The 25500-nt window shown below is 49.5% G+C and overlaps 1 protein-coding gene across 1 annotated transcript in view; it reads left to right on the top strand.

Annotated features, from left to right (window-relative positions):
- TTYH1 (tweety family member 1) overlaps positions 1 to 25500 on the top strand; it is a 76276-nt gene that overhangs the window by 49529 nt on the left and 1247 nt on the right. The window contains exons 6-14 of the mRNA XM_015417367.1: positions 1209 to 1304; positions 5706 to 5778; positions 11507 to 11582; positions 12164 to 12219; positions 13538 to 13630; positions 13764 to 13856; positions 15404 to 15546; positions 18456 to 18647; positions 24603 to 24681. Of these exons, the coding sequence (XP_015272853.1) occupies positions 1209 to 1304; positions 5706 to 5778; positions 11507 to 11582; positions 12164 to 12219; positions 13538 to 13630; positions 13764 to 13856; positions 15404 to 15546; positions 18456 to 18647; positions 24603 to 24681 (901 nt within the window). The remainder of the gene's footprint in view (positions 1 to 1208; positions 1305 to 5705; positions 5779 to 11506; positions 11583 to 12163; positions 12220 to 13537; positions 13631 to 13763; positions 13857 to 15403; positions 15547 to 18455; positions 18648 to 24602; positions 24682 to 25500) is intronic.

Genomic DNA, 25500 nt, shown 5'->3' with positions numbered 1-25500 from the left:
TGAGGGGAATTGTGTGGATGGGGCAGTGTGAGGGGAACTGTGAGGATGGAGTGGCGTGAGGGGAACTGTGAGGATGGAGTGGCGTGAGGGGAACTGTGAGGATGGAGTGGCGTGAGGGGAATTGTGTGGATGGGGCAGTGTGAAGGGAATTGTGAGGATGGACTGGCATGAGGGGAATTGTGTGGATGGGGCAGTGTGAGGGGAACTGTGTGGATGGGGCAGTGTGAGGGGAACTGTGAGGATGGAGTGGCGTGAGGGGAACTGTGAGGATGGAGTGGCGTGAGGGGAATTGTGTAGATGGAGCAGTGTGAGGGGAACTGTGAGGATGGAGCAGTGTGAGGGGAACTGTGAGGATGGAGTGGCATGAAGGGAACAGTGAGGATGGAACAGTGTGAGGGGAACTGTACGGGTGGAGCAGCATCCAGGGAATTGCCCAAATATTGGGATTAGTGGGGAAAGGAAGGACAGAAGACATAGAGTAACTCAAGTTCAGACAGATATGAGTAAGGTGTGGAGAGGAAGGGGCATGTAACATTCTAGTAAGAGAGATTCAGGTGGGTAGCCACGTTGGTCTGAAGCCATAGAACAAAGTTTGAGTCCAGTGGCAGCTTTAAGACCAACAAAGTTTAATTCTGGATATAAGCTTTCATGTGCATACCCAGAATAAAACTTTGCTGGTCTTAAAGGTGTCACTGGACTCAGACTTTATTGTAGTAAGAGGTTCATCATGGATAGATGGCTGTTGGGCAGACTGGACAGGGAAGGGTGAAAGTGGGGTTGAAGAAATGGGCTGTGTGGTTATCCTCACTCCTTTGCCAGTTTGGTGTAGTGGTTAAGTACGTGGACTCTTATCTGGGAGAACCGGGTTTGATACCCCACTCCTCCACTTGCAGCTGCTGAATGACCTTGGGCAAGCCATAGTCCTGACGAGAGCTGTCCTTGAAAGGGTAGTTCTGGAAAGAGCTCTCTCAGCCCCACCTACCTCACAGGGTGTCTGTTGTGGGGAGGGGAAGGGAAAGGAGTTTGTAAGCCGCTCTGAGACCCCGAGTGAAGGGCGGGATATAAATCCAATATCATCTTCTTCTTCTTCTTCTTCTTCTTCTTCTTCTTCTTCTTCTTCTTCTTCTTCTTCTTCTTCTTCTTCTTCTTCTTCCTCCTCCTCTTCCTCTTCCTCTTCCTCTTCCTCTTCCTCTTCCTTGCCCTCCCAGGTGGCTGGCCTACATTCTGCTGCTGCTGCTGGACCTCATCATCTGCCTCTTCACCTTGCTTGGGCTGGCGAAGCAGATCAAGTGGCTGGTAATCGTGTGAGTGCACCATCTGGTGGGCACATCTGGGCACTGCTGCATTAGGGTGGTGGTTGGGAAAGCTTGGGAGTTTGGGAGAGGGAGGGGCACAAGATGAGACCATTGCGCCCAGAAGCAATTCAAAGGGATCTGTTTGATGCGCTGCAAAATCTTCTATCCAGAGGAAGAAGCAGAATACCAGCTCATTTTAGGAGTGTTTCAGGGGTTAGATTTAGCTTTTTTCTTTCTTTTTCTTTTTTAGGGGAGTGTTTAGTGACAAAGCTCCTGCCAACCTAGCAGTTCGAAAGCAAGAAATTGCAAGTAGATAAATAGGTACCACTTCGGTGGGAAGGGAACAGCGTTCCGTGCGCCTTGGTAGTCATGCGGGCCACATGACCACGGAAACGTCTTTAGACAGTGCTGGCTCTTCGGCTTTGAAACGGAGATGAGCACCGCAACCCTAGAGTCGGACCTGACTGGCTTTCAAGCAAGGGAACCTTTACCTTTAGTGACAAATAGAGCTATGTATAAAAATATGTTACACAGTTCCTGAGCGGTGAGAATTTCAAGGGACGCACTCCTAGGTTTCGTTTCTTTTGCGGATTTAAGGCATCTTTGTCATATTTGCTTTATTTGAAAAACATGCTAGCAGAGCCTACGTGTACAGCAGACACTCCCGCAAGGTGGTACAGGCAGGCTTTTATCAGCTCCTCAGAGAGAGAGGAGGACCAAAGTGCACAGGATGCTGGAGTTTGGCGAATGGCTCTGCCACTGTGTTGGGGAGGGGAGGGGGAAATAGATTCGGACTATGCTGCTGGAGAAGGCAGCATTAACTCTTCTACTCCCAAACTCTAACAATCGTAATTCCCTCGCTTGAAAATGCCCCCTTCGCTTGTGGTTTCCTTTATCCCCATTGGGGGGGGGGAGCAGTAATTCAAATGGTGTATGTCATTGCACTGGTAGTGGTGGAAAGTGCTGCCAAATCCCAGCAACCCCGTAGCAAGAGACGTTCAGAGGTGGCTGGCCATTGCCTCCCCTGGACTCTGTTGGTGGTCTCCCATCCAAATACAAACCAAGGCTGACCTGCGTAACTTGAGAGCTAAAATCAGCCCGGGAGTGAGGATTTTCAGTCATGGAAATGGTGTCGTGGGGAGGAAACAGTTAAACTTTTCACCCCTCTCGGCGGCTCCTTTTGGGGGCAAATAAGCAATTGGGGAGATCCCCTTCCAGACCTCTAACACCACACATAGTTCGGCCCAGAAGCCCCAAGGGGCTGCATCTTCTCCTGCCACCCCTCCCTCTCTGTCTCCCCCTCCCCACTCTCTGCCGCTGCCCGTCTTCCAAATTGCCAGATGCTTTTTCTCATACATAATCACCAGTTTCCAGCTTGGAGGCTGAACTGAATATGTGATGCTGCTTTCTACTGAGTCAGACTGTTGGCCTATCAAGGTCAGTGTCTCCTCTGACGGGCAGTGGCTGTCCAGAGTCTGGGGTCCACGTCTTTTCACACCCACGGCTACCCGATCCCTTTCCAACCGGAGAGAGCCTTCTGCATGCAGCGCGGGTTGTTCTGCCGCTGGACCTCAACCTCGCCTCCCCCAACATAATTGCTCATTCAGGGGACCACCCACAGCCCTTAAGAAACATTAACCTCCTTTTGCCAACTCCTGGATTCTAATCAGGCAGCGCTTTAAGGCAAAACCATAGTGACAGACCCATTCATAGACATCAGACAGCGGCCTGGAAACAGATTAAATTAGTTTAGCAAAGCTAGGGAGATTGTGTTATTGCCAGTTACTGCTTTTGTGAATGGCGGCTGGACTTACCTTGCATATGTCTGAGTGGTGCATAAAAATGTCACAGACAGTCCCTCGTGCACCCCCGTGTCCCTTTGACCCCCCACTACTTATACTTTTTTTTGGGGGGGGGTGTTCCTCTCTACACTTACTTATGATTATATCCGCCAACTGAGGATATGCTTCGTGAACATGACAACGCAGCCTCTAGTCCAGGAAAGCTCCAGCCTCCGTACATCTGCAAAGGTGCCACAAGACTCATTTGTGGCCTTTCTGCAATAGACCAGCATGGCTGTCCCTCTGGAATCTGCCACGACATATCCCACCAATAGGCACAGCTGTGGTTTAGAAGGACGAAGTGAAATCTGAATCCAGATGGAGTGGTGCAATAGTGGAGAAAGAACGCACCTGCTGGATTGCATCCTACTGTGCGGCTGTGTCTTAAGCAGCCTTTGTCAGGAAGCAAGGTGGCACAGCCTTGAGTAGGGAGCCCCACGGCTCACGAAGAGTTTCCATTCAGAAGCAGGGCCGGTTCCATCATCCCGAGCAAGGTGCACCCATCGCCTCTTTCCACACTGCTGTTAGTGGGGTCTGGGCAGTTGCATCGTGTCAGAAAGTGGAGCCTGTTGTCTCCCACACCAGTGATGGCGGCCGGGGAGATGAGCTGAGTCCCTGCCTCGTTTTGGTAGCTTGGCCAGAGAACTGGCCCTGTGCAGATGGCCCCAGCCTGGGTTCAGTCTCATGTAACAGGTTGCCGGGCTTGGAGACTCCTGTCTGAGACCCTGGGGAGCCACTGTCAGGCAGAGTAGTCAGTAGCTGGTTAGATGGACCACTGATTGTTGTGGGGGTCACCCCCCCATTTCAATTTTGCTTCTGCCTTGTGTTGTACAAATAGATTCCCAAGCCAAAAAGAGAAGTCAAAACAAGGAGGAATGTTCATTGATTATTTCATTGCAATTAAACAATTGAAAACAGTTAGGCCAAAGCAGCCTATCAGAAATTGACTGCTTTCTGACCACGAGAAGGAAGTACATGAAATGTTATTCCCCAAGTGACAGAGGCCAAAAAGATAACATCCAGAAATCATAATTGGCCACAAAATGTCAGGGCATCATCTGAGTAGTCATTTATTCATTGGTCAGTTACAGAAAAAGGTGTGCCTGTATGATGATGATGATGATGATGATGATGATGATGATGATGATGATGATGATGATGATGATGATGATGATGATGATGATGATGATACCTTTCGATTTATTGATAGCTCAATCTGCTGCTGGCTCTGAGCGATTTACAGTTACACAGGTTTTACACGAGGGACTAACAATTGTTCATAGGGGTAAGGGAGGACAACATATAATTCTTTAAATCGCACACGTTTGCAGCCTACAGGGATTCTGTTCAGCTGTAGGCTTCAGACGTGTTCCGGATGGCATTCACTTCAGCTTGGCTTGATGGCGTTGGTTCTTCCTGGGCTGCTTTTGAGTCGTAGCACCGCACTGCCACCGCCTGGCCAAATTGGCCCATCACAGGCTTCTTAATGCCGAAGAGGTCTTTTTTCCCAGGCTTCCGAGCTGGACATTCCATTCGCCAGCTAACACATCCCCTACGGGGGTTTAGTGTGCCCACCCTCTCTAAGGAGTGGTACCCATTTTATCTACTCGCCGAAGCTTTCGAACAGCTGGGTGGATGGCGAGCTGGGGACAAGGCTGGTAGCTCACACCAGCGCGGGCTAGAACTGACAGCAACTCTGTTCAGTTCAGATTTTAACCAGAGGCTAAATCCTCTGTGCCACCGCTCCCCATGATATCTTAAACATTTATTTAACTTAACCTTAATAATAATACCCAAGGATTCTTCATACCCAAACAAAAAGGTGCTGTTTTCTGATAAAGCCCTTTTTGACCCAGACACTGCAGAGTTTTACCCCAAACAACTACAACCATGAACTCTATATTTTAAGCAAATACATCTGTTGAAAAACCTGTCTTCTGCTGTACCGGCAATACTGCACTGAAGGCCTGCTAAAAACACCAGATAGCTAGATAGCTATTTCATCCAAACAACGTAAAAGAAAAAAAGAATGTTGTTTCTTGTCTGCTAGCATCAGCTAAAAAGACCTACAAAGGAGAGGCCTTCCCGCTTAATAGGCTTTTATTAAATCCTAATAAAATCTCAATATAAAAATTCATAAAATTAGAAAAATATAAGTATATGAATAATCTGAAATCTTTTAAAAAATCATTATATATCCCCATCCATACCACACTTGTGCAAAATGCCCCACAACTCTCTATTTTCCTGTTCTTTCTGGTTTTCTAGGATTGCATTGTTTTCCATAATGCGTCCATGGTTTTCAACATTATTTTTGCATCAGTAAATCAGCATTATACAAGTATTATCCATGTAAATAACAACATATGCAGAGATGCATACATACAGCATGCAAATCTACAAAACCAGCAGCAAAAAGTGGAGATACAAAACCACTGGCAAACATATAAATGATTGTAAGACCAGATGAAATGAAATAGGGAAAGTTCGCTCATCCCTGGTATACAAGCCACTTGACTAAGGGTGAGGTGCTCCGTGCTCATTCGGGTACCTTTCTTTCTTCCAACAGAATGTCTGTGATGAGTTTCCTAGTTCTCATCCTGAGCTGGGGCTCCATGGGGCTGGAGACAGCAGCAGCCGTGGTGAGTAAGGGGCTTGGGGTGGGGGCGTAGATCAGGAGATCTGGGCTGATGACATCCAAAGCTGGGAGAGGGAAAGGAGGAAGGGGAGCAATCTAGGGCTAGCCTGGCCATATGAACAGGCTATGCAGCTACCTGGAGCAGCACAGCGGAAGGGGGTGAGCCTCCACCTGGCCTAGCTGGGAGCCCCTCTTAGAGTTCCCAATTCCTGCTTGGGAAATTCCAGGAGATTTGTGGGCTGTGCCAGAGGAGGGCAGAGCTTGGGGAGGGGAGGGAACTCAGGAGGGGTGTGAAATCCCTCTAGGCTAGGATGTCTGTTTCTACTAGACGCTATGGTTCATCACTTGAGCTGCGGTGGCTCAAGTGGTTAAGACGCTGAACTGCAGGCTGTGGAAGGTCAGTTCAGCAGTTCGAGACCTGGGTGTGCCGCATGACGGAGTGAGCTCCCGTCTCTCGTTCCAGCGCCTGCCAACCTAGCAGTTCGAAAGCAAGAAATTGCAAGTAGATAAATAGGTACCACTTCGGTGGGAAGGTAACAGCGTTCCGTGTGCCTTGGTGTTTAGTCATGCCGGCCACATGACCACGGAAACGTCTTCGGACAGCGCTGGCTCTTCGGCTTTGAAACGGACATGAGCACCGCAACCCTGGAGTCGGACTCGACTGGCATTCGAGCAAGGGAACCTTTACCTTTACCTTTACCTTTACCTTTATGGTACATCGTGGAGTTCCTCCTCCAATGCTCCCATTTCCTCCAGGGGATCAGTAATCCTCTATAGTCCAGAGATGAGTTGTAATTCCATGAGAACTCCAGGCTTCACCTGGAGGTTGGCGGCACCTCCACTGAACGCGTGAGCTGAGGGACTGGACTTCCACCCCATAGTCCTACCCCAGCGGCACCAGGCCTGATAGCCACTGTGAGAAATGCACCTCTGCTGCATTTTCAGCCACTGTGTCTTTGTGCTAGGATGTTCCAAGCTGTTGTATTTTTGCCTGTCCTGCAGATGTCAAAAGCACAGGAACCTCTGGCAGGAGAAAAGAGGGCCACCTTATGCTGTCTGAAGGACTGGCTGGGTGGCCTTGCTGGAAAGTCTGTCCCTGCTCTCTGAAGCACATTAATTTAATTGCTGGCATTTCCAGCCAGAGTTAGGGTTCTCTTCCCCCCCCCCCATCATCACATCCCTCTACACACAAACACACACACACTCTTCCCACTCACTTCTAATTATCCGGCACTACACAGTCTCTGTGTACTTTCCAGTAGCCTTGATTAATGTTTTGTCCCCTCCACGGATGGGCACAGCCCTTTTGAGGTGCCTCAGTGCCACACTGCATCCACACAAACCTCACCTCAGGCCTTCCTAGTGATTCCCAATTCCAGCCAAGAGCCCCTGTGACCCTGGCCTCGTCTCCCTGTAGAATTTGCACTTCTTTGTCTTACCCTCCTGTCCTCATCCCTACGATGCATTCTTTCTAATCCATCCTTCACAGTCCGGGTTTCTAGGAAATCCTGCGGTTACGTGGAGACCTGTCAAGGACTCCTCTTTGAGGCCACCGATTATGAGAGCAAGCTTCTCCGAAAGAAACCCACCACCACCAATTTTTCCCTGCAATCCAGAGTTGAAGGGGGGTATTGGATGGGTTCTAGGTATAAAAGGGAGTATTGGATGGGTTTGAGGCATGACACCAATTTTTCCCTGCAATCCAGAGTTTGAAGGGGGGTATTGGATGGGTTCTAGGTATAAAAGGGAGTACTGGATGGGTTTGAGGCATATTGTTTCCGTTGTCCCAGGGCCATGACAAGACCTGGTATGAACTGAGATAGTCCCACAGTCCCCTGTAGTCCACCAGGGCTTCGTAGCAGATGTCTAGTAGTTCCACAGCTATCAAGTCAATGTGGGAAGGGTCTTCATCTCAAGTCTGAAAACCCAGAAGGTCATACTCCAAAATCCCATGATCATTCCACACCCCCTGTCCCAACACCACTTGCCGTGCTGGCGCTCCCAGCCCTCCAGACCTAGCGGCCATCAGGGCTATTTTTGGGCAGGAACGCACAGGAACGGAGTTCCGGCTGGCTTCAGAGTTGGCCACGCCCACTACAGCCGAAACCTCTGTGTGCGGGGCTACAGAGGGAAGGCCTGGAGAGCGACACCCCCCTGGCGACTCCGAGGTGGGCAGGCCAGAGGGGGCCCTGGAAGGATCGGGGAGGCGTTTAAATGCCTCCCCATGCCTTCCCCCGCCTGTCCAAGAGCCGGCTTGCCTGGGCTCCCCGCAGCCGCAGGGCATACGGGCAAGCCAAGGGAAGGCATGGGGTGTGGCCTAATATGCTAATGGGTTTCTGCTGTTGGGTGTGTCATATTATGCTAATGAGTACCTGCTGGCCTTTTTCTACAAAAAAAGCCCTGGCGGCCACACCTGCATAATGCATAGGGGCCTCCCCTCTAGGGCTCCCAAACTCCAGCTGAGGCTGGGAGTTCTCTCGGAATCATGACTGATGATCTCCAGACGATAGAGATCCGTTCCCCCTGGAGGAAACGGCTCCTTTGGAGGGTGGATTGTACGGCATGATACCCTGCTGGGGTCCTTCCCCTCTCCAAACTCCACCCTCCCAAGGCTCCACCCCCAAATCTCCAGGAATTTCCCAACCCAGATTTGGCAACCCTACTCCCCACAGTCTGCAACCCCCTCCTTTAAAGCCCCTTTAGGCCTCCCCCCCCCTTTCTTTCCCCCAGCCCTGCTGTTTTGCGACAGCACGATTCAGTTAAAAGAAAAATCTTCTTAAAGGGCTGAAAAGGGGGGAAGGAATGTAGAGTTTAGCTCCGCCACTTTGAAGACGGATGGGGCTTGGCTCTCTGCACCCCTCCTCGTTTCCTAGTTTCCAGACAGATGCGCCATCCGTGTGCATCATCCCACGGTTTCCTCTGCCGGAGAAAATGAGATTTATGCTTTGCCTGGAGCAAAGCGGGGGAAACGGGAGTCAGAGGAATCATTACTAGAGTTGCCAACCTCTAGGTGGTGGCTGGAGATCTCCTGCTGTTGCAACTGATCATCCAGGTGACAGAGATCAACACACCTGGAGAAAACCCCGCCCTCCTCAGGCTCCACCCCCAAAATCTCCAGGTATTTCCCAATGCAGAGTTGGCAACCCTAAGTCATACCCTCATTGAGCATGGCATTGTCTGGACGCTCTCTAGGGTTGCCAGCCTCCAGGTGGGGCCTGGGGATCTCCCGCTTTTACAACTGATCTCCAGCTGACAGAGATCAGCTCCCCTAGAGAAAATGGCTGCTTCGGAGGGTTGTGGCATTGTACCATGCTGAGGCCCCTCCCCTCCCCAAACCCCGCCCTCTCCTGGCTCCACCCCCAAAGTCTCCAGGTATTTTCCAACCCAGACCTGGCAACCCTAACACTCTCCTTTATTGTAGGGGCTTCTTGCTATCTGTGCAGGTGACGTCCCCACACGGAAGCAGCCCAAGGCAGGCCTGTGTATGTCCGAAACCATAAACACCCAGCTATTTTTCTCTCCCGTGGGGGGGGGGGGGGAAGATACAGATACCCCCCCCACACACACACACACACAAACCACTTTTGAAATCCTTTCCATCAAAACACAGTTTGTCCCCTTGCTTTTGGCCTCCCAGGGAGTTGATGAATTATTTTATTCTCAAAGGCAGTGGGTGGTAGAGAAAACTGAGTAGCCTTCCTAACATGGTGACGACGGGCCATTTCAGCTGCTGGTTCTTATCGATTTTTTTGGTTGGTTTGATTACTTCCATAGAGATATTATTTATTGCTGTTCTTTTGATTGACTGTTATTACGTTACCGCTATGTTGTTAATATTGCATTTGTATTGTTTTATAAAATATTCCCTTGTAAGCCACCCCGCGTGCCGTTTTTAGCAGGAAGGCAAGGGATATATATCTTCTCAATAAATAAATAGGCCTTGTGTTCACCCCAGGGTGCTTCACGTCTGACCAAGGACTCACCACCTGATTTCCAAGAAATGTAATTAAATAATAATTATCTCAGCTTAATCTCCCATCTAGCATTTATTTATTTTCTCTATTTACAGTCTGCCTTTCTTTAGGAGAGTCAAGGTGGATAACAAAATTTTAAAACAACGCAATAAACACAGTACAAGACATAGGCCATGATCACACGGGGCAGTTTGGCCTGACACAGCCACTCCTCTCCGGATCAAATGGGCACAGTCAGACAGCCACGTCACAGGATGACTTGGAGCCAGGTTAAAAAGGCACCACATCATGTTGTGTTTTCGGTTCCCCGCGCAGTCATTGCGCATGGCCAGATGTCTGAACTGCAGATCCATTCTGCTGCTGGGGAGGGTTTTTTTTTTAAGTTGCCTATGTGCGCATGTGCGCACGCATGAATTTTGAGATATTTTTTTTGGTAGTGCAATCTGAGGCGCTGCAATCATGTGGCTGCTTTACCATGGGATGTCTCCATGGGTAACCCACAGCAGGGTGTGCTGTGTGGCTGATATGCCCAGCAACACTTTCAACCGGTTCAGTCAGAGGTGGCACCATAGGGACAACTTCACTGAGGACACTTTGGCTAAACAATCATTGGAAGGCACTTTCTGGATCAGGAATTATTTTCAGTGAAAGATCAGTGGGCATGTGATCGCATCTTTGGAGGCCTCATTTATACTTTTATTCTATGCCTAGTGGTTTCACTTTGGAACAATTTTTTTCCTGGTCCATCTTGTATCTATGTTGCATAATTGTATGATTGTACTACATTATGGTATAAGCCAATATGTTCCTCATTGTGTTTGACCTCTGAAGAAGGCCTATACAGGCTGAAACGCGTCAGGTCAAGTCCATTAGCCCTTGTGTGTTAGATTCTGGTATTTTTACATGAGGTGTGATTGGGCCCTTATATGTTTTTTAATTCTTTGTTAATAAATACATGTATCTTTTTATATACTATACATTTTAAGTTTTTATTGTTGGCCCTCTATTCTACTTGACTTACCTTTTTAGGTTCTGGATCCCAGGTTTCCAGGTTAAGTTCCCCCTAGGCTTGCCAAGTCCCCCCGGGGGGCGGGGAAAACCCCGCCCCAGAGGCCCGTTCCCCGCCGCCGGCAGATCAGGCCCCAGGGGGAACTCCGCCCCAACGTGCACGTCACCAGGAAGTGACACGACCATGCCAGGCACGCTGGGGGTGGGGCCACGGTCATCCGAGGGAAAACTCTATGGTTTCGACCTGGGAGTCCCTGCTTCAGGACGAGGTACGACTTGGCAACCCTAGTTCCCCCCCCCTTTTTGTCCCATATCGTGCCAAGCCACCAGCGTGACCACGGCCATACAATCAGCAAGGCAAAATTGTATCACAAAATTAGAAGACAGTGCAGTTTTGGGGTTTTTTTTAAAGTATAAGACCGGTCACTTCAGAAACAATGGTTCTCATTTCTGGACCCTTTCCTCTCAAACCACAATGCCCCAAAGATATACTGCCCTGTGCCATTTCATTCCGCAATGGTGCCTATCAGGTGGACCTACCGCTGTCTATTAACGGGACTCTGCCTTCTTGACAGTGAAGACCTTTGCAGAGTTACTCCAATCTAACCCCACTGAAATCAGCGGGTTCAGACTGGAGCAATTCTGCAAGGGATTGTACTGATTGTTGCTTGGTTTTGCTTAGATGCTGATAACAACAGAATGCAATGACAGAGACATTTCTTCCTCCTCCTCTCCCCCCCCCCCTTTCAGGGACTGAGCGATTTCTGCTTTGAGCCAGATGGCTATGTGATGAACACAACCCAAGCCAGAACTGGACTCAGCCCAGGTAGGATCAGAGCTGCCACGAATGGGTTTCCACCTGGGTCGAGGATGGTGCAATGATTACTAACTTCCTTGCTTACAGAGGCTGGGTGCTTCTTGGTTAATTTCCCAGATTGCTGCACTCTTCTGATGTCAAAAAACCCAATCTGAATAGTCCAAACTAGCCTGATCTCATCAGTTCTGAGAAGCTAAGCAGTGTCAGCCCTGGCTACTGTTTGGATGGCAAACCACCTGAGTGTCTCTTGCTTTGAAAACTCCACGGGGTCCCCATGAATCAGCTGTGACTTGATGGCAAAAAATAATAATCTTAGAAGCGAGACTGGGAGGGGCATGACACCATAGGGTTGCCAAGTCTATTTACCTTGGTGGCGGGGGAGCCTCGCTGGGCTCCGGGAGCTGTCGGTGACGCAGCCACGCTGCGCTTCGGGGGGCAGAGTTCCCCCCGGGGCCAGATTCCGCGGTGGCGGAAATCGGGCATCCAAAGTGGGGATTTACCCGCCCACCGCCCCCACTTGGCAGCCCTATGACACCAGCTCAAATGGACCCAGTGTCTGATTTCTTTCTCTCTTCCTCCTAACTCTGCAGAAATCCTGCAATACTACTTAACCTGCAGCCAAGATGTCTTTAACCCTTTCCAGCAGGTAGGTGATACCATTTGCCCTCCAGAAAGTGTTGCCTGTATGCGGGAAACAATTCTGTGCCAAGGTAGCCAAAAAAAATCTGCATCCTGGATCAGTTGTGAAAACCAGGCCAGTGTTTAGTCAGCAGCTTACTATGCATCATCATGCATTCTGTTTTCATTAGTCACACGGGAGGGCCAAGGATGTTTCCCAAAGCTTTGCCAACACATTCTCAAGCCCACCCCCACACGTGTAGGCAGGGCTATTTTGGGGCAGGAACGCACAGGAATGGAGTTCCGGCTGGCTCCCGAGTTGGCCCCGCCCAGCAGGAACTCATTAGCATAATAGGCCACACCCAACAGCAGAAACTCATTAGGATTGGCTACATTAGGGGTGTGTGGCCTCACATGCAAAGGAGTCCCTGCTACAAAAAAAGGCCCTGGGTTTTGACAACAAACAAGGTAAACAGAATAACAAGCAAAAGGTGGGTGTGGCTGGATGACCACACGTCTGGTAACATGAGGGTGCGGCCTAATGTGCTAATGAGCTGTGCTGTCAGGGGTGTGGCCCAATATGCTAATGAGTTCCTGCTGTTGGGTGTGGCCTGTTATGCTAATGAGTTCCTGCTGGGCTTTTTCTACAAAAAGAGCCCTGCATGTAGGGACTAGAAACTTGCTTTTGCTTTTAAAAACAAAATCAAGGTGGGCATTCTCAGCACTCTGAATTCAGTTCCAGGTTTTGTATTTGATCTAATCATAAAATAGCAAAATCCACATACACCTTTATATAACAAAGTGAGCTGTTACTCTCAAACTTCTGCCCTAAAAATTTTGTTTTTGTCTTTGATATGCTTCAGTTTTGTTCTGCTGCGACAGTCTTCTGTCCATCTGAAACTGTAACACCTTTTTGACACCGTGGATTGCACATTTGGCTAAACAGACAAATAGCCAAATTAAATAGCTTTTGTTTTGTGTTTATTATTTATTTTACTTGTGTTTGTTATTTATTTAATTTATAGCCCGCTCTCCAGGCCCCTTTTTTCATACTTTTGGTCGCTACTAGACTTATTCTACATCTCTTTCAGTTTCCTTCTGTAGAATACCTGTTTGATATTGAACCCAGGTGTTTGGTAAATAATGACTTAGAAATTAATTGCTGTCAAAATGCTTTAAAAAAAAAAAAGACGGTTACTATTTATCAGCAAAAGGGAATAGAATCTAGTCCTGCTCTTACCTGTGTGACAGTGGCGATTCAGGCCCCTAGAATGTACCATTGGAGTGTAGTTTTCCAACCACAGTGCTTTGCCTTTCTCCCATAATCCTTCGCTCCATGGATACAGAGGCTCACCATGTGTCAGAGGGCACTGTCCAACATACACTCTCAGCTGTACGGATTGGAGAGAGAAGCTGTCCCACAATTCCCAGCCGCTGAGGTCAGTAGGGATGCACACAGAGGGTTCCTGGGAGCCAGGACATTTGGGAAAGGAATTGGATGGGGCTGGGATGAGGGAACTGTGAGCCAGGATACCCGGGAGGTTCTCTCCTCACGGCTTTTCTGAATTGCAGAGGAGCATACTGGCCATCCAGAGCACTTTGAACACTACAGAAAGCAATTTCCATCACCTCGTCGCTCTGCTCAACTGCCGGGGACTTCACAAGGTACCTGCCCAGTTCTTCTTCCTCCATAAACAGGTGGACCCCGATCCACCTCTTAGAGGGCCACTGAGCTGCTTTCCCTCTCCTTCTCTTCCTGGCACCATCGCCACCTGCTCCTTCCTCAGCAGCTACCATGGTTCCTTGCGCGATCATGCACGTGGACCTGTGGGCCTAGAGGGCATGCTTAGTATTCTAAGGGAAATAGAAATAGAATTACTGCAATCTGTGCAATCAAAGCTTAATATAATATCTGAATGGATACAAAATTACAAATCACATATTGACTAATAACATTATTTTATACAGATGAATCAATAAGATGGACGAAATTCCCCGGAGTTGATGTTCCGTTTCGTGACGACTTCTTCACACATCAAACCTCATACAGACGTGCCTTCAGCCCGCAATTGACACTACGGTTTGTTAACACTACGTGAATGAACACCAGAAACGTATAGGAGTTAAGAAATATCCATTTGGAAAGTTTTTGTGACCATATGAAGGCACGTCTGTATGAGGTTTGATGTGTGAAGAAGTTGTCACGAAACGGAACGGAATATGTGATTTGTAAGTGAATATGTGATTTGTAATTTTGTATCCATTCAGATATTATATTAAGCTTTGATTGCACAGATTGCAGTAATTCCATTTCTATTTCTTCTTGTTATTCCATACTGCAACCCCCCCCCCCTCTTTACTGATTAGTATTCTAAGGGAACCAAGTGAATGGGCTTTGGGCCTCAAAGAAGCCAAGACCAGTAGGTGGTCTGTATGACAGATGACAGCATGGCAGGTCAAGGGGAGCTGGGGGGGGCACACTGCTATTTGTTCATTTGTTTGTGCACGACAAATATTTCTACCCCACCTTCCATCCATAAAAAGGGACCCTTAGGGTAGCGTTGTCGACCTTCAGGCGGGGCCTGGAGAATTCCCGGAATTATAACAGACCTCTGGACGACAGAGATCCATTTCCTTGGAGAAAATAGCTGCTTGGGAGGGTGGACTCTGTGGCATTATACCCTGCAGAGGTCCCTCCCCTTCCCCAACCCCGCCCTCCCCAGGCTCCACCCCCAACTATCCAGGAATTTCCCACCCTGGAGTTGGCAACCCTGCTTTATGGAAGGTTACAACGAACCAAAACCAGAGATTATAAAAGTATCCGTTACAATAAAAACAAAACCCTCAGCCACCATATTGCGATGGCGACTAGCGTCCATTAGAAAGCATAAAGAACCAGCCTGACCATTAAACAGCAGAATATTAAAAAGCCCTGCTGAAAAGCCTTGGCTTGGATCCAGCCTAGATTTCCACATGCGTGTGTGTGGGGTGGGATTTGCTCACCTGTCCCGCATGAGATATCTGATTTCCCTCTAAGCTATTCCTAGGAGCTCTCCATCCCCCAGGAGCAGCATTTTGGAGGAGGATGTGGGAGGGAGGAATTAGTAAAAATGGCCCATCCTCTGCTTCTCAGAGAAAAGTGTTCCAAAGCTCTGGGGCCATCACGGACAAGCCCCTGCTGGATATATGTCGATGTTTTCTTTCTTTCTTAGGACTATGTGGATGCCCTGAAAGGGCTGTGCTACGACGGCATGGAAGGCCTGCTCTTCCTCCTCCTCTTCTCCTTCCTCTCCGCCCTTTCCTTCACCACAGCTGTCTGCAGTCTGCCCCGTGCCTGGAAGAGGTTCCAGAACAGGTAAGCCTAAACTCTTGATGGGTTCTGGGCATTAGCAGGGGACAGTGCAGCCTTGCAAAGAAGTCCATGTAGTTGCTTCTTAGCGGCCCCCACCTATCTATGTCTTTCTGAAAAGGAAAAAAAGACTTGCTAACTCCGTAAAGCTTCCTGGCCTAGAAGTCATTCATGTGCCATAGGCAACCAGGCTATTTGCTATTTACAATCCTGACCATTTGGTGGCCTTTCATGCACAGTTTCTGGCAGGGGTCATTTCAGGAAGGGTGGGATAAAATGGCTCTAAAGCAGGGTGGCCATATTTCCCGACTGCCTACTTCAAGCAAGTGATCACTAGGACCAGGTGTCATTTCCTAGAAAAAGAGGTGCAGGAGCTCATTAGCATAACTTATTTGCATATGCCACACACCCTGACATCATTGGAAGTGTGTCAGAAGGCAACACCCACCACTCAGGCGCCACTGGACTGTTTTGGATTGCTAGCTTTTTTGGGGGGGGGGGGACGTGCAGATCTGTCCTCACAGAGGAAGGAGAGCTTATACCTGAATAAAACTTGGTCTTAAAGGTGCCACTGGACTGTTTTGGAGCGGGGGGGCTGGGGGGGGCTCTGCAACTTACCTGGATGCTTCTTGCTGTGACTGAGGGCTGCTGGGAGCTGGGGACAGGGCTTGTTGCATGTGCCCACCCCCTGGGCTCTTTACTGCCGGAGCTCCGCTCCTTTGCGCTCCTGCAGGAAATGACCCCTGGTTTCTGGGAGGCTGAGTTATGGTGTAGCACCAGAGCTGAACGATTGGAGGTAGTTTTTAAAGAGCTTGAGAACAATTATCTTTTGTGCTGACTGTAGCACCAGTTATGGAAGTCTGCCTGGAGGCTGTTTCAGGTGGGTAGCCATGTTGGCTGTAGTGGAGAAGCAAGATTCAAGTCCAGAAGCACCTTAGAAACCAACAAGATTTCCAGGGTGGAAGCCTGTGAGAATCAAAGCGAAAGGGCTCTCGAAGGCTTATCCCCCAAAAAATCTTCTTGGTTTTTAAGGTACTGCCAGACTTGAACCTTGCCTGAAGGGTGCTTACAGAAAAGTTGTTTTAGAACAAAAGATATTTGAACGGTGGCCTCAGATATTCTAGCAGTAGCATTAGGAATGTGTGCCATGACCTGATCTAGCATCATCTGAGACATCAGCTCTGATCTTCTGATGTACCTCAATAGAAGGGGTCTTCTGGCAGCTTCTATTAGAGAGAAGACCGAGGTATGACTGCAGCTAGTGGCCTGAGACAAGGGGAGGCTGTACTACTTCTGTCTCGGGTGTCTTGGTGCTTTCCTTGCCCACAAAGGGCTGATAAACATGGTGCCTGGGAAGCAAAAGAGCTCATCTGTGAGACTTTGCGCTTGTCTTATTTAAACCGTACTGCAACACATGCAAAGCTGTTACACTGGTGTGCTATGCGTAAGAACTATCGATCTCCGGCATGCAAACTAAACATGCACCGCTGCTTTGTGTGGGTTGCAGCACAGTACGAGACCCTGCAAAGTCGCGAAGGGAAGGTCTTTGCCTCACCCAGTGTGGCCCGAGTGCCTGAGATTGACAGATGCCATCTCAGTCAACCGGTTGTAGTGGCCTTCATGACACAACAAGAAGAGCAGGGAAGCTGTGGAGGAGGTAGCCACAGTGAAAAAGCCCGCCAGTAGACCACCAGTGGCCGGGCCATGTGCGAGCATTTGATTCACTGCTATGCTACAGCAGTATGGACATGAAAAGAGTACTCTGTGTTCCATTTTATCTATCTCTTGCCTTATCTTTTCAAACTGAGGCATCAATTGGCATTTGAATCACAACTTTCCATACCAGCAAAAGATTGTAGCCTGGGTACTGCTGTGGTTAGGCTGTAGTATGAGCCAACAGGTGTTTTGCTGGTCTCCTGGAATCCCTGGAGAAAGGTGAGGTTAGAATGTTAGCATAAAGAGCCAGTTTGGTGTAGTGGTTAAGTGCGCGGACTCTAATCTGGGAGAACCGGGTTTGATTCCCCACTCCTCCACTTGAACCTGGCTGGATGACCTTGGGCAAGCCATAGTTCTGGCACAGCTGTTCTTGAAAAGGAGCAGTTCTTGAACGAGCTCTCTCAGCCCCACCTACCTCACAAGCAGTGTTCCCTCTAAGCTGAGTTAGTGTGATCTAGCTCACAGTTTTTTAGCCTCCGTCTCACACATTTCTGTCTCTGCTCAGGAAGGAGGGCTCCAGAGCAAACTAAGTTATGCAGTAGCCAAATCGCTCGCTCACAACTTTAATGCCAGTAGCTCACAAAGTAGAATTTTTGCTCGCCAGACTCCCCAGCTTAGAGGGAACATTGCCAAGGTGTCTGTTGTGGGGAGGGGAAGGGAAAGGAGTTTGTAAGCCGCTCTGAGACTCCTTTGGGTAGTGAAGGGCGGGGTATAAATCCAATCTCTTCTTCTTCTTCATAAAGAAAATAAGGAACAAATATCTTGTCGGGGCCACTGTGGGAAGCTCCAGTATGTGGTGCTATAATTTTGGTGGGGGAAGGGAAAGCAGCCTGGTTTAGCCCAGTCCGATCAGATCTCAGAAGCTAAGCAGGGTCAGTACTTGCATGGGGGGGGGCCAACGAAGGAAGACAGTGGCGGGCCACCCGCCTCTGCGTCTCACCTGCCTTGAAAGCCCCTTGCTAGGGTCACGATCGGTCAGCTGCAACTTGACAGCCCTTATGAACGTGATTTTGGTGTGAGATTTGGGAAACGTGATATATTTTTCTCGGAGTTGACGGATCGTGAGCAACCCAGAGCGGCTGCTTTCTTGGGCCCCTCTGGGCTCTAACCTTACTTGTGACGGCGGGTAGGGCGATTCTGTCCAAATGTGCTCCTCACGCTCTCTCTCTCTTTCTCTTTCTCCTTGCGATCCTGTGCAGGGACTCGGACTATGACGACATGGAGGACGACGACCCTTTCACGCCCCAGGCACGTAGGCTGCCGACGGTGCGCGCGGGGGGGGCCGGGCCCACCCTGCCCGGCTCCTATAGCCACTGTTCAAGCTGGGGCAGCCGTGGCAGCCTGCGCCTCTCAGCCCCCCCCATTTCCAACGCCCCCGTCTCACAGTACATGTGAGTAGCCCCAACCACCCACCTCCCAACCCCCTCCCCGCGCGCTCGGTCACGATGCCCCCCGCGAAGTGGGAGGGGCTTGGAGCAGCCAGTGATGGCAAAGGGCTGAGTGCGCGAGTGGTGGGGGGAAGGGAGGGCTGACTCCCCCGGACAAGCATCCGAGCGCTCCCTACGCTTCCCCCCTCTGCCTTTCCCTCTCCCTTCCTTCTCTTCCCCTGTCCTGCCCTTCACATCCCATTTGTTCCTCCCGTCCGTTCGTCTGTCTCCCCGCCTGCCTTTGCTTCAGACATTCCCCGAACACTCTCTCTCCTGCATGTTGTTCTGAATCCTCTTGAGGTGTTTTGGAGAAAGAAAATAGCTTCTGAACGGGCTGAGGCCCAGATAACAGAGTTCACGGGTTGGGTCTGGGGTCCCCACTCTGTGTTAGCTGCAACCAGGGGTCGTTTGGTAGAAAAAGAGCTAGGGGAACTCATTAGCATAACTCATTAGCATATGCCACACCCCCTGACATCACCGGAAGTGTGTCATAAGGCCACACCCCCTGACATCACCGGAAGTGTGTCATAAGGCCACAAACCCTGCCCCCAACGGTCCCGGCCGCCGCCGCCGGCCTTGCAGCTCCACTGTGAGCCCCATGAGGGGCCCGGCGGTGGACCTGCAAGGCCGGCGGGAGTGCAAGGAAGCCCCGCCAAGGCCCTCCCTGGCCCCAGGCAGGCAGGGGTGGGGAGAGGCAGGGAGGAAGCAACTTACCCTCCCTCTTCTCCTGCCTCCTCCTGGCTGAATGAGGGCCGGAAGCGGGGCGGCCGGAAGCGGGGGGCGGGGCTTCGTCATGTGCCCTGCCCCCGTACCTCTCCCAGGGGAACTGCGATCCCCCGCGATCCCCCCCGAAATGACCTCTGGCTGCAACAGTCAGATCAGATGTGAGCTGTGGATTCTACTTAATTCCCGTGTGTGTCGTGCTTGATTTGGGTCAGGAGTGTGGTTACGCTTGCCAACCTCCAGGTGGTTCCTGGAGTTCTCCGGGAATGATAACTGATCTCCAGATGGCAGAGGCCAGTTCCCTTTGAGAAAATGGCTGCTTTGTAGGGGGGGACTCTATAGTATTATACCCTGCTGAGGTCCCTCCCCTTCGCAAACCCCGTCCTCCCCAAGCTCCACCTCCAAATCTCCAAGAATTTCCCAAACCAACCATGGTGCATGTGAGGAAGGAGCTCCATTCCCTTGACCTACAGTGGTCCTGAGGGTTATGTTGAAGAGAACCACCTGTTCCCTGGCATACATGTAGTTCTCCTCAACGTGCCAAACTACTCTCCCCGGACTCTTGCAGGTCGTGGACATGGTGTGTGGAGTGGGAGGCTGAAGCCCCTTTCCCCAAATACTGGCTTGAGAGAGGCGACTCTTGCCTGGATATAAACACACATTTGCTTAACCTACTGTCACTTCTGGTCCAATAGGTTTTGCAGGTTTTTAAAATAATAATTAAAAAAAAAAAACCCTGCAAAACCTGCATGCCAGAGATGTGGAATGCCAGACTACAAAAACCTTTCAAACTGCATGAATGCTCCAGGGGTTGGGGGGAGGAATCATCTGTGTCCTGCCAGTCCTACATATTTAAACTGGCTTTGTGACTGGGGAACTATGGCTGCGGTCACACGGCGCATTAGGCACGCTAGAGAGACGGAAGATAGGCGGATTTTCCAGGCGTGATCTCACCGCCACATCTGGGAAGCGTAGAGCTCCCGTGGCGAACCCGAGGCTTCCCTCCGAAGACGCGCGGTTAAAAACTAGTACCTCGGAGGTACTAGTTTCCGGTAACCGTGGGGCAAGGGCGGGCGTCTGATCGCATTTCCGCCCATGCCCCCTCGTATAAAGGGTTTTTTCCCAACTGTCCATGGGATGTGCACAAGCACCCAACAGGGCATGCGCACACTTTGGTGTCCGGAGGAAAAAACACCCGTCTGCTGCGCCGCGCCGCTTCTTTGCCACGGCGCAGGATTGTAGTGTGCTCGGCCCCTCTCCCTACCACGGGACCTCCACGGGACCTCCACGGTACGTCTGCTGGCCCAACCGCGCGTTATTTTGCCCCGGGGCAAACAGCCACGCTTCCCCCCCCGCATTTTCCTGCCCGTGTGCCCATGGCCAATGTAGGCTATAAACCAATGAAGGGACTAGCTCTGTCTTTGATAGATGGTGCTTCTACATTAGGACCCTTGTACACTACCCAGCTGGAAGCAGAACTGTAACAGGTCTCATGCACAAACAGCTTCCTACAGCCCCAATCAACCCTACAAATGTGTAAGTGGGCAATGCGGTACTGGTGAGCACAGAGGACCATTAACTCCACTCCTCATTGGTTGTTTTCTTACCTGCAAAGACAGATGGAAAGGCACCACCGTATAATGTAGTTCCATGTATCCCCCCCCAATAACTGTTGCAGATAATTGCCACTTATGCACAATTGCACTGTATTTAAATGTACTTTTGTGGAAGACTGAATTCTAAAAATGGCTAATGCAAACTGCTACATAGGTCGTGGCTGGCAGAACTACACTGCAAGGTTAATGGTGGAGGCAGAGGCAGGCAAATGGATCATGGAAGCAGCCAAGTGCAGAAAAGACATCGACACCGGCCACGGCCACATCACAGAAGGCAGGACCGTGGCACCCTATTCATCATGCTAAGCTTGAGCTGCACGCTTGTTTGTAGCCAAAACAGAATTAGCACAAATGAGCATTTAGAGGAAAAAATAGGACGGCTTCAAGAAAAACATAGGAATGAACTGAGTTGCTTCCACACTAGGACAGTTTATTCCTTTTCCGTAGTCATCTGGAAGTACAATGGCAACTGAAGTTTAATGTGGCACTTAATATAACTCTATATTCCCTGTAAAAATCCTGCAGTGTCCATTCCTAACGGAAAGATCCTATAAGAGGTTTACCCAGAAATATCATTCAGCAAATATCTCATATCTTCTCTTTTGTCCCTTTTTTTACACTGTAATTAATGTCTTCCTATAGCTACTGACATTCCTGAATCAACAGCTAATTATCAGTTCTTGTTCCAGGGTTTGTGCGTGTGTATGCTTAAGCATTCTTTTTCACTTTGTAGTCAGATAGGTAGCTCATTTTTTAAAAAAAAAATTACTGTGATTTCACAGTAAATTAAAAAGGAATGTGGCTTTGGCTGCAAACTGAAAAGTAGCATTCATTATTCTTTTAAAAACACAAGAACTGTAAATCGTTATCTAGGAATTCTGTGGCTAGCCTGGCAGTGGAGAATGGAAAATAATGAACAAGAATGAAAAGAGCAAAATTTAAGAGGAGAAACCTCTACAGGGCAGGGGTGGCCAAACTGCCTACACGTCTTGTGTGGCTCCCGGCAGGGCGGCTGGGGAAGCAGAATATTGTTAGCAAACAAAATTATCATTGGACAAATAGATATCATTATCAATATCTGCTTTTACCACTTTTGTTCTTATTTTTGGCAGTCTCATTTAAGGTTCATATGCATATTTCCCAGTAAAAACGTGTAATATTTGTCCATGTCTTGCAGCTCTCAAACAGCTGACGTTTATTCTGTGTGGCTCTTACGTTAAGCAAGTTTGGCCTCCCCATAGGGCTGCCAAGCCACGGCGGGGGATCCACACGTCTTCACAGGATCCCTGCCGCGGGGGACAGTGATATGCGTTGCACCGCCGTCGCCAGGATGTGATGCTACGCGTCGCTCTGGCAACGGGGCTGTTTGGAGTCTCGTTGCCAGAGAGACGCGTAGCGTCACATCCTGGCGACGGCGGTGCAATGCGTATTGCTGTCCCCCGCGGCAGGGATCCTGTGAAGACGTGCGGATCCCCCGCCACGGCTTGGCAGCCCTACCTCCCCGGCTTTATAGCATTTTGATCATCTGCTCTGGACATCTAGAGCTGCAATGAGATCTTGTGCTTTAAAAAAAAAAATCACTGCATCAGTTCTGAAAAAACTGAAGGATGATGAGATGAGGAATGTAACAAGTTGGCAATGATGTTGTTGAGATTCTCCTTTAAATCCGAGTGAATTGATAGTGGCAATTCCATATTGGAACCAGTTGTTGTTTGGGAGCAATGTTGTCAGGATTTTCTGGAATAACTATGAGAAAATGGCTGGTGTGGAAGCCGCCAAAATTCCCTTGCAAAGCTTGAGTCTTGTGAGGAAAGCCATCCCTCCTATGATGTTTCAGGTCAGGAAAATGGTACATCTGTGGATGGAAGCTTTAAATCCTCTCTCCCCACACACTGTGGTTCCAATACAAATCGACACCTGGGAACTGAGTTCCAGGTGCAGAACTTGCAGTGCCTGTCTGATGGCTAGGGTCTGAGAAACGTAAGGAAAACTGAAAATGGATTTAGGCCCACTCAGTCAGTTTCGCGTGGAGCATGAGAGGGATCCCTTGTGTTTCCATCAGCCGTCTCTGTCTGTCCATTCCATGCCTTGCTCCCCTCCTCCCATTTTGTCAGCCAGTGACTAGTTTGTGTCTGCTCCCACCCCTACCCTTTATTCCTACCCACTGATACTGGCATTGCCGACTTCCAGGTGGTGGCTGGAGATCTCCTGCTATTACAGCCGATCCCCAGGTGGCAGAGAGCAGTTGGAGAAAATGCCCACTTTGGAAGACGGACTCTGTGACACTATACCCCACTGAAGCCCCTCCCCTCCCCAAATCCCGCCCTCACCAGGCTCCACCCCCAAATCTCCAGGTATTTCCCAACCCAGAGCTGGCAACCCTAACTGATATGGATCCAGGAATCCTTCTGACCCTCAGCTCATCTAGTCCCAAAAAAAGGCTTTTGTGGACTATTTCGGGGAGACTGTCCTGGAAATGGTACTATGACCCTCTCTATTCTCTGTTCCGTAACAGAGCATATGCTCAGTTCCTGTTCCTATTCTCACCCAAACTGAATTTTCAAAATCTCCAAAATCTTAACTTTATATTCTTCCCTCCTCCCCTGTACATTTTGTTTTTGTTCTTGCTGCCCTGCCCTGAAGTCTGTTGAGAGACTGAGATCACAATGTGGTCCAAATATCACTGGAAAAGAGGGGGGTGGACCTGGAGTTATCCTAGTCCCAACAGCTACACTTTGCCTGTGGATTGGGGTTACGGTTGGAGTTGCTAGGGTTAGGGTTACGACGGTTAGGGTTGCTAGGATTAGGATTAGGGTTGCTAGGGGTAGGGTTACTAAGGTTAGGGTTAAGGTTGCTAGGGTTAGGGTTACAAGGGTTAGGGTTAAGGTTACTTGGGTTAGGGTTTGGGTTACTAGGGTTAGGGGTTACTAGGGTTAGGGTTAGGGTTGCGAGTGTTAGGGTTAGGGTTGCGAGTGTTAAGGTTGCTAGGGTTTGAGTTACTAGGGTTAGGATTAGTAGGGTTAGGGTTGCTAGGGTTAGGGTTACTAGGGTTAGGGTTAGTGTTGCTAGGGTTAGGGTTGCTAAAATTAGGGTTACTAGGGTTAGGGTTACGGTTGCTAGGGTTAGGGCTGCTAGGGTTAGGGTTGCTAGGGTTTGGGTGTCTAGGGTTAGTGTTGCTAGGGTTAGGGTTACTAGAATTATGGTTGGGGTTTCTACGGCCCGTGGAGAAACAGGCATGTTTCACCCTGCCCAGAAGCAGACCAGGGAACTTTGGTTGGAAGCTTCAGAAGCTAGGTGGGGGGCTCACTTTCTCCCCAGGTAGAGGCTCCAGAGCCTAGGTATTGATTGGAACCTTCTCACACTCAGATTCATTAGTCTTTGGCTTCCTTCCTAAAAATAAAATTCGAGGATTTTATCAGCTGCCACATCTCTGAAGGCATTATGTGGGAGCCTTCAAATGACTTCAATATCTCTGGTAGGATCTGGGAATCATTCCATCTGCCAGATCTGGGGCAGTGGGAGAAGCGGGTGATGGGGGGGGGAGGTGCGTTATGAACTTCTTTGTCGATGTCGCTTGCAGGAGTCAAAGCGCTTCGTTCAGTGGCAGTCCTCGATTTGAGAGCGTCCCCCTCATTGACCGCCATTCCCCACCCCCTTCGGTAAGTTGGTAGCATGAATTCCTGTATCGTGTAATGATTTGAGGCCATATGTGGTGCATCAACTATACCCAAGTATACCACAGCCCTCTGTGTTCTGGCAGCATGAGGCTGCAAAAATGAGTTTTTATCAGAACTCTAGAGACCCACAATATGTGGCCCATGTTTAGGATTGGCAGCTTTGGGTTTCAGAACTTCTGGTATCTGTGCCGGACCAGGGGAGCTCTAGTAGGAGCAGAAGTTGTAGGAGAACCTCTCTGCTTCTGTAGTGCGTGCTGGCAGATACAGAGATCCTGTGATTGGGTTCTAATGTACTATGAAGGGACAGTGCTGGGAAGGGGGTGTGAGAGCCGTCCCGGCAGGTGCTCCTGCCAAGAAGCCACTTTGCCACCACCAACCCCATCTTGGAGCTGAAGAGAAATGGGGGCGGGGGGGGGCACATGCAATTACTCCGCAGTTCTGTGAACTGCATCATGCCCAGTGAGGTGCCAAGGCTTAGTTCAGCCATTGGAATTTTTTTAGTATACATCTGTCAGCTGCACAGGTGAAGTACATACACTGTGGAAATGAGGTTGCCATTTTACTCTAGCTGTCGCACAAAAAGCCCGAGATGCTGGCCCAGAGGTCAGAAACAGTTTTTTCTTGGACAGTTGACAATGCAACCAACATGTTGCGCATGACATGCCTCCACTAAACAGGTTACCTTGCCTTAGGGGCAGAGTTGCTTCAGCTATACATTAGGGTTTCTTCCTAAAGGATGAGGGCTTTTTGTCTCCTGCTAGTGCAGTTCCTGGGATTGCTTTATCAGGCAGGAGATCAGCA

Source organism: Gekko japonicus, unplaced genomic scaffold, assembly GCF_001447785.1.
Source record: "Gekko japonicus isolate JY-2015 unplaced genomic scaffold, Gekko_japonicus_V1.1 scaffold2313, whole genome shotgun sequence".
Taxonomy (NCBI): Eukaryota; Metazoa; Chordata; class Lepidosauria; order Squamata; family Gekkonidae; genus Gekko; species Gekko japonicus.
The sequence above is the reverse complement of the archived record's forward strand: the minus strand, read 5'-3'. Positions and strand labels throughout refer to the sequence as shown.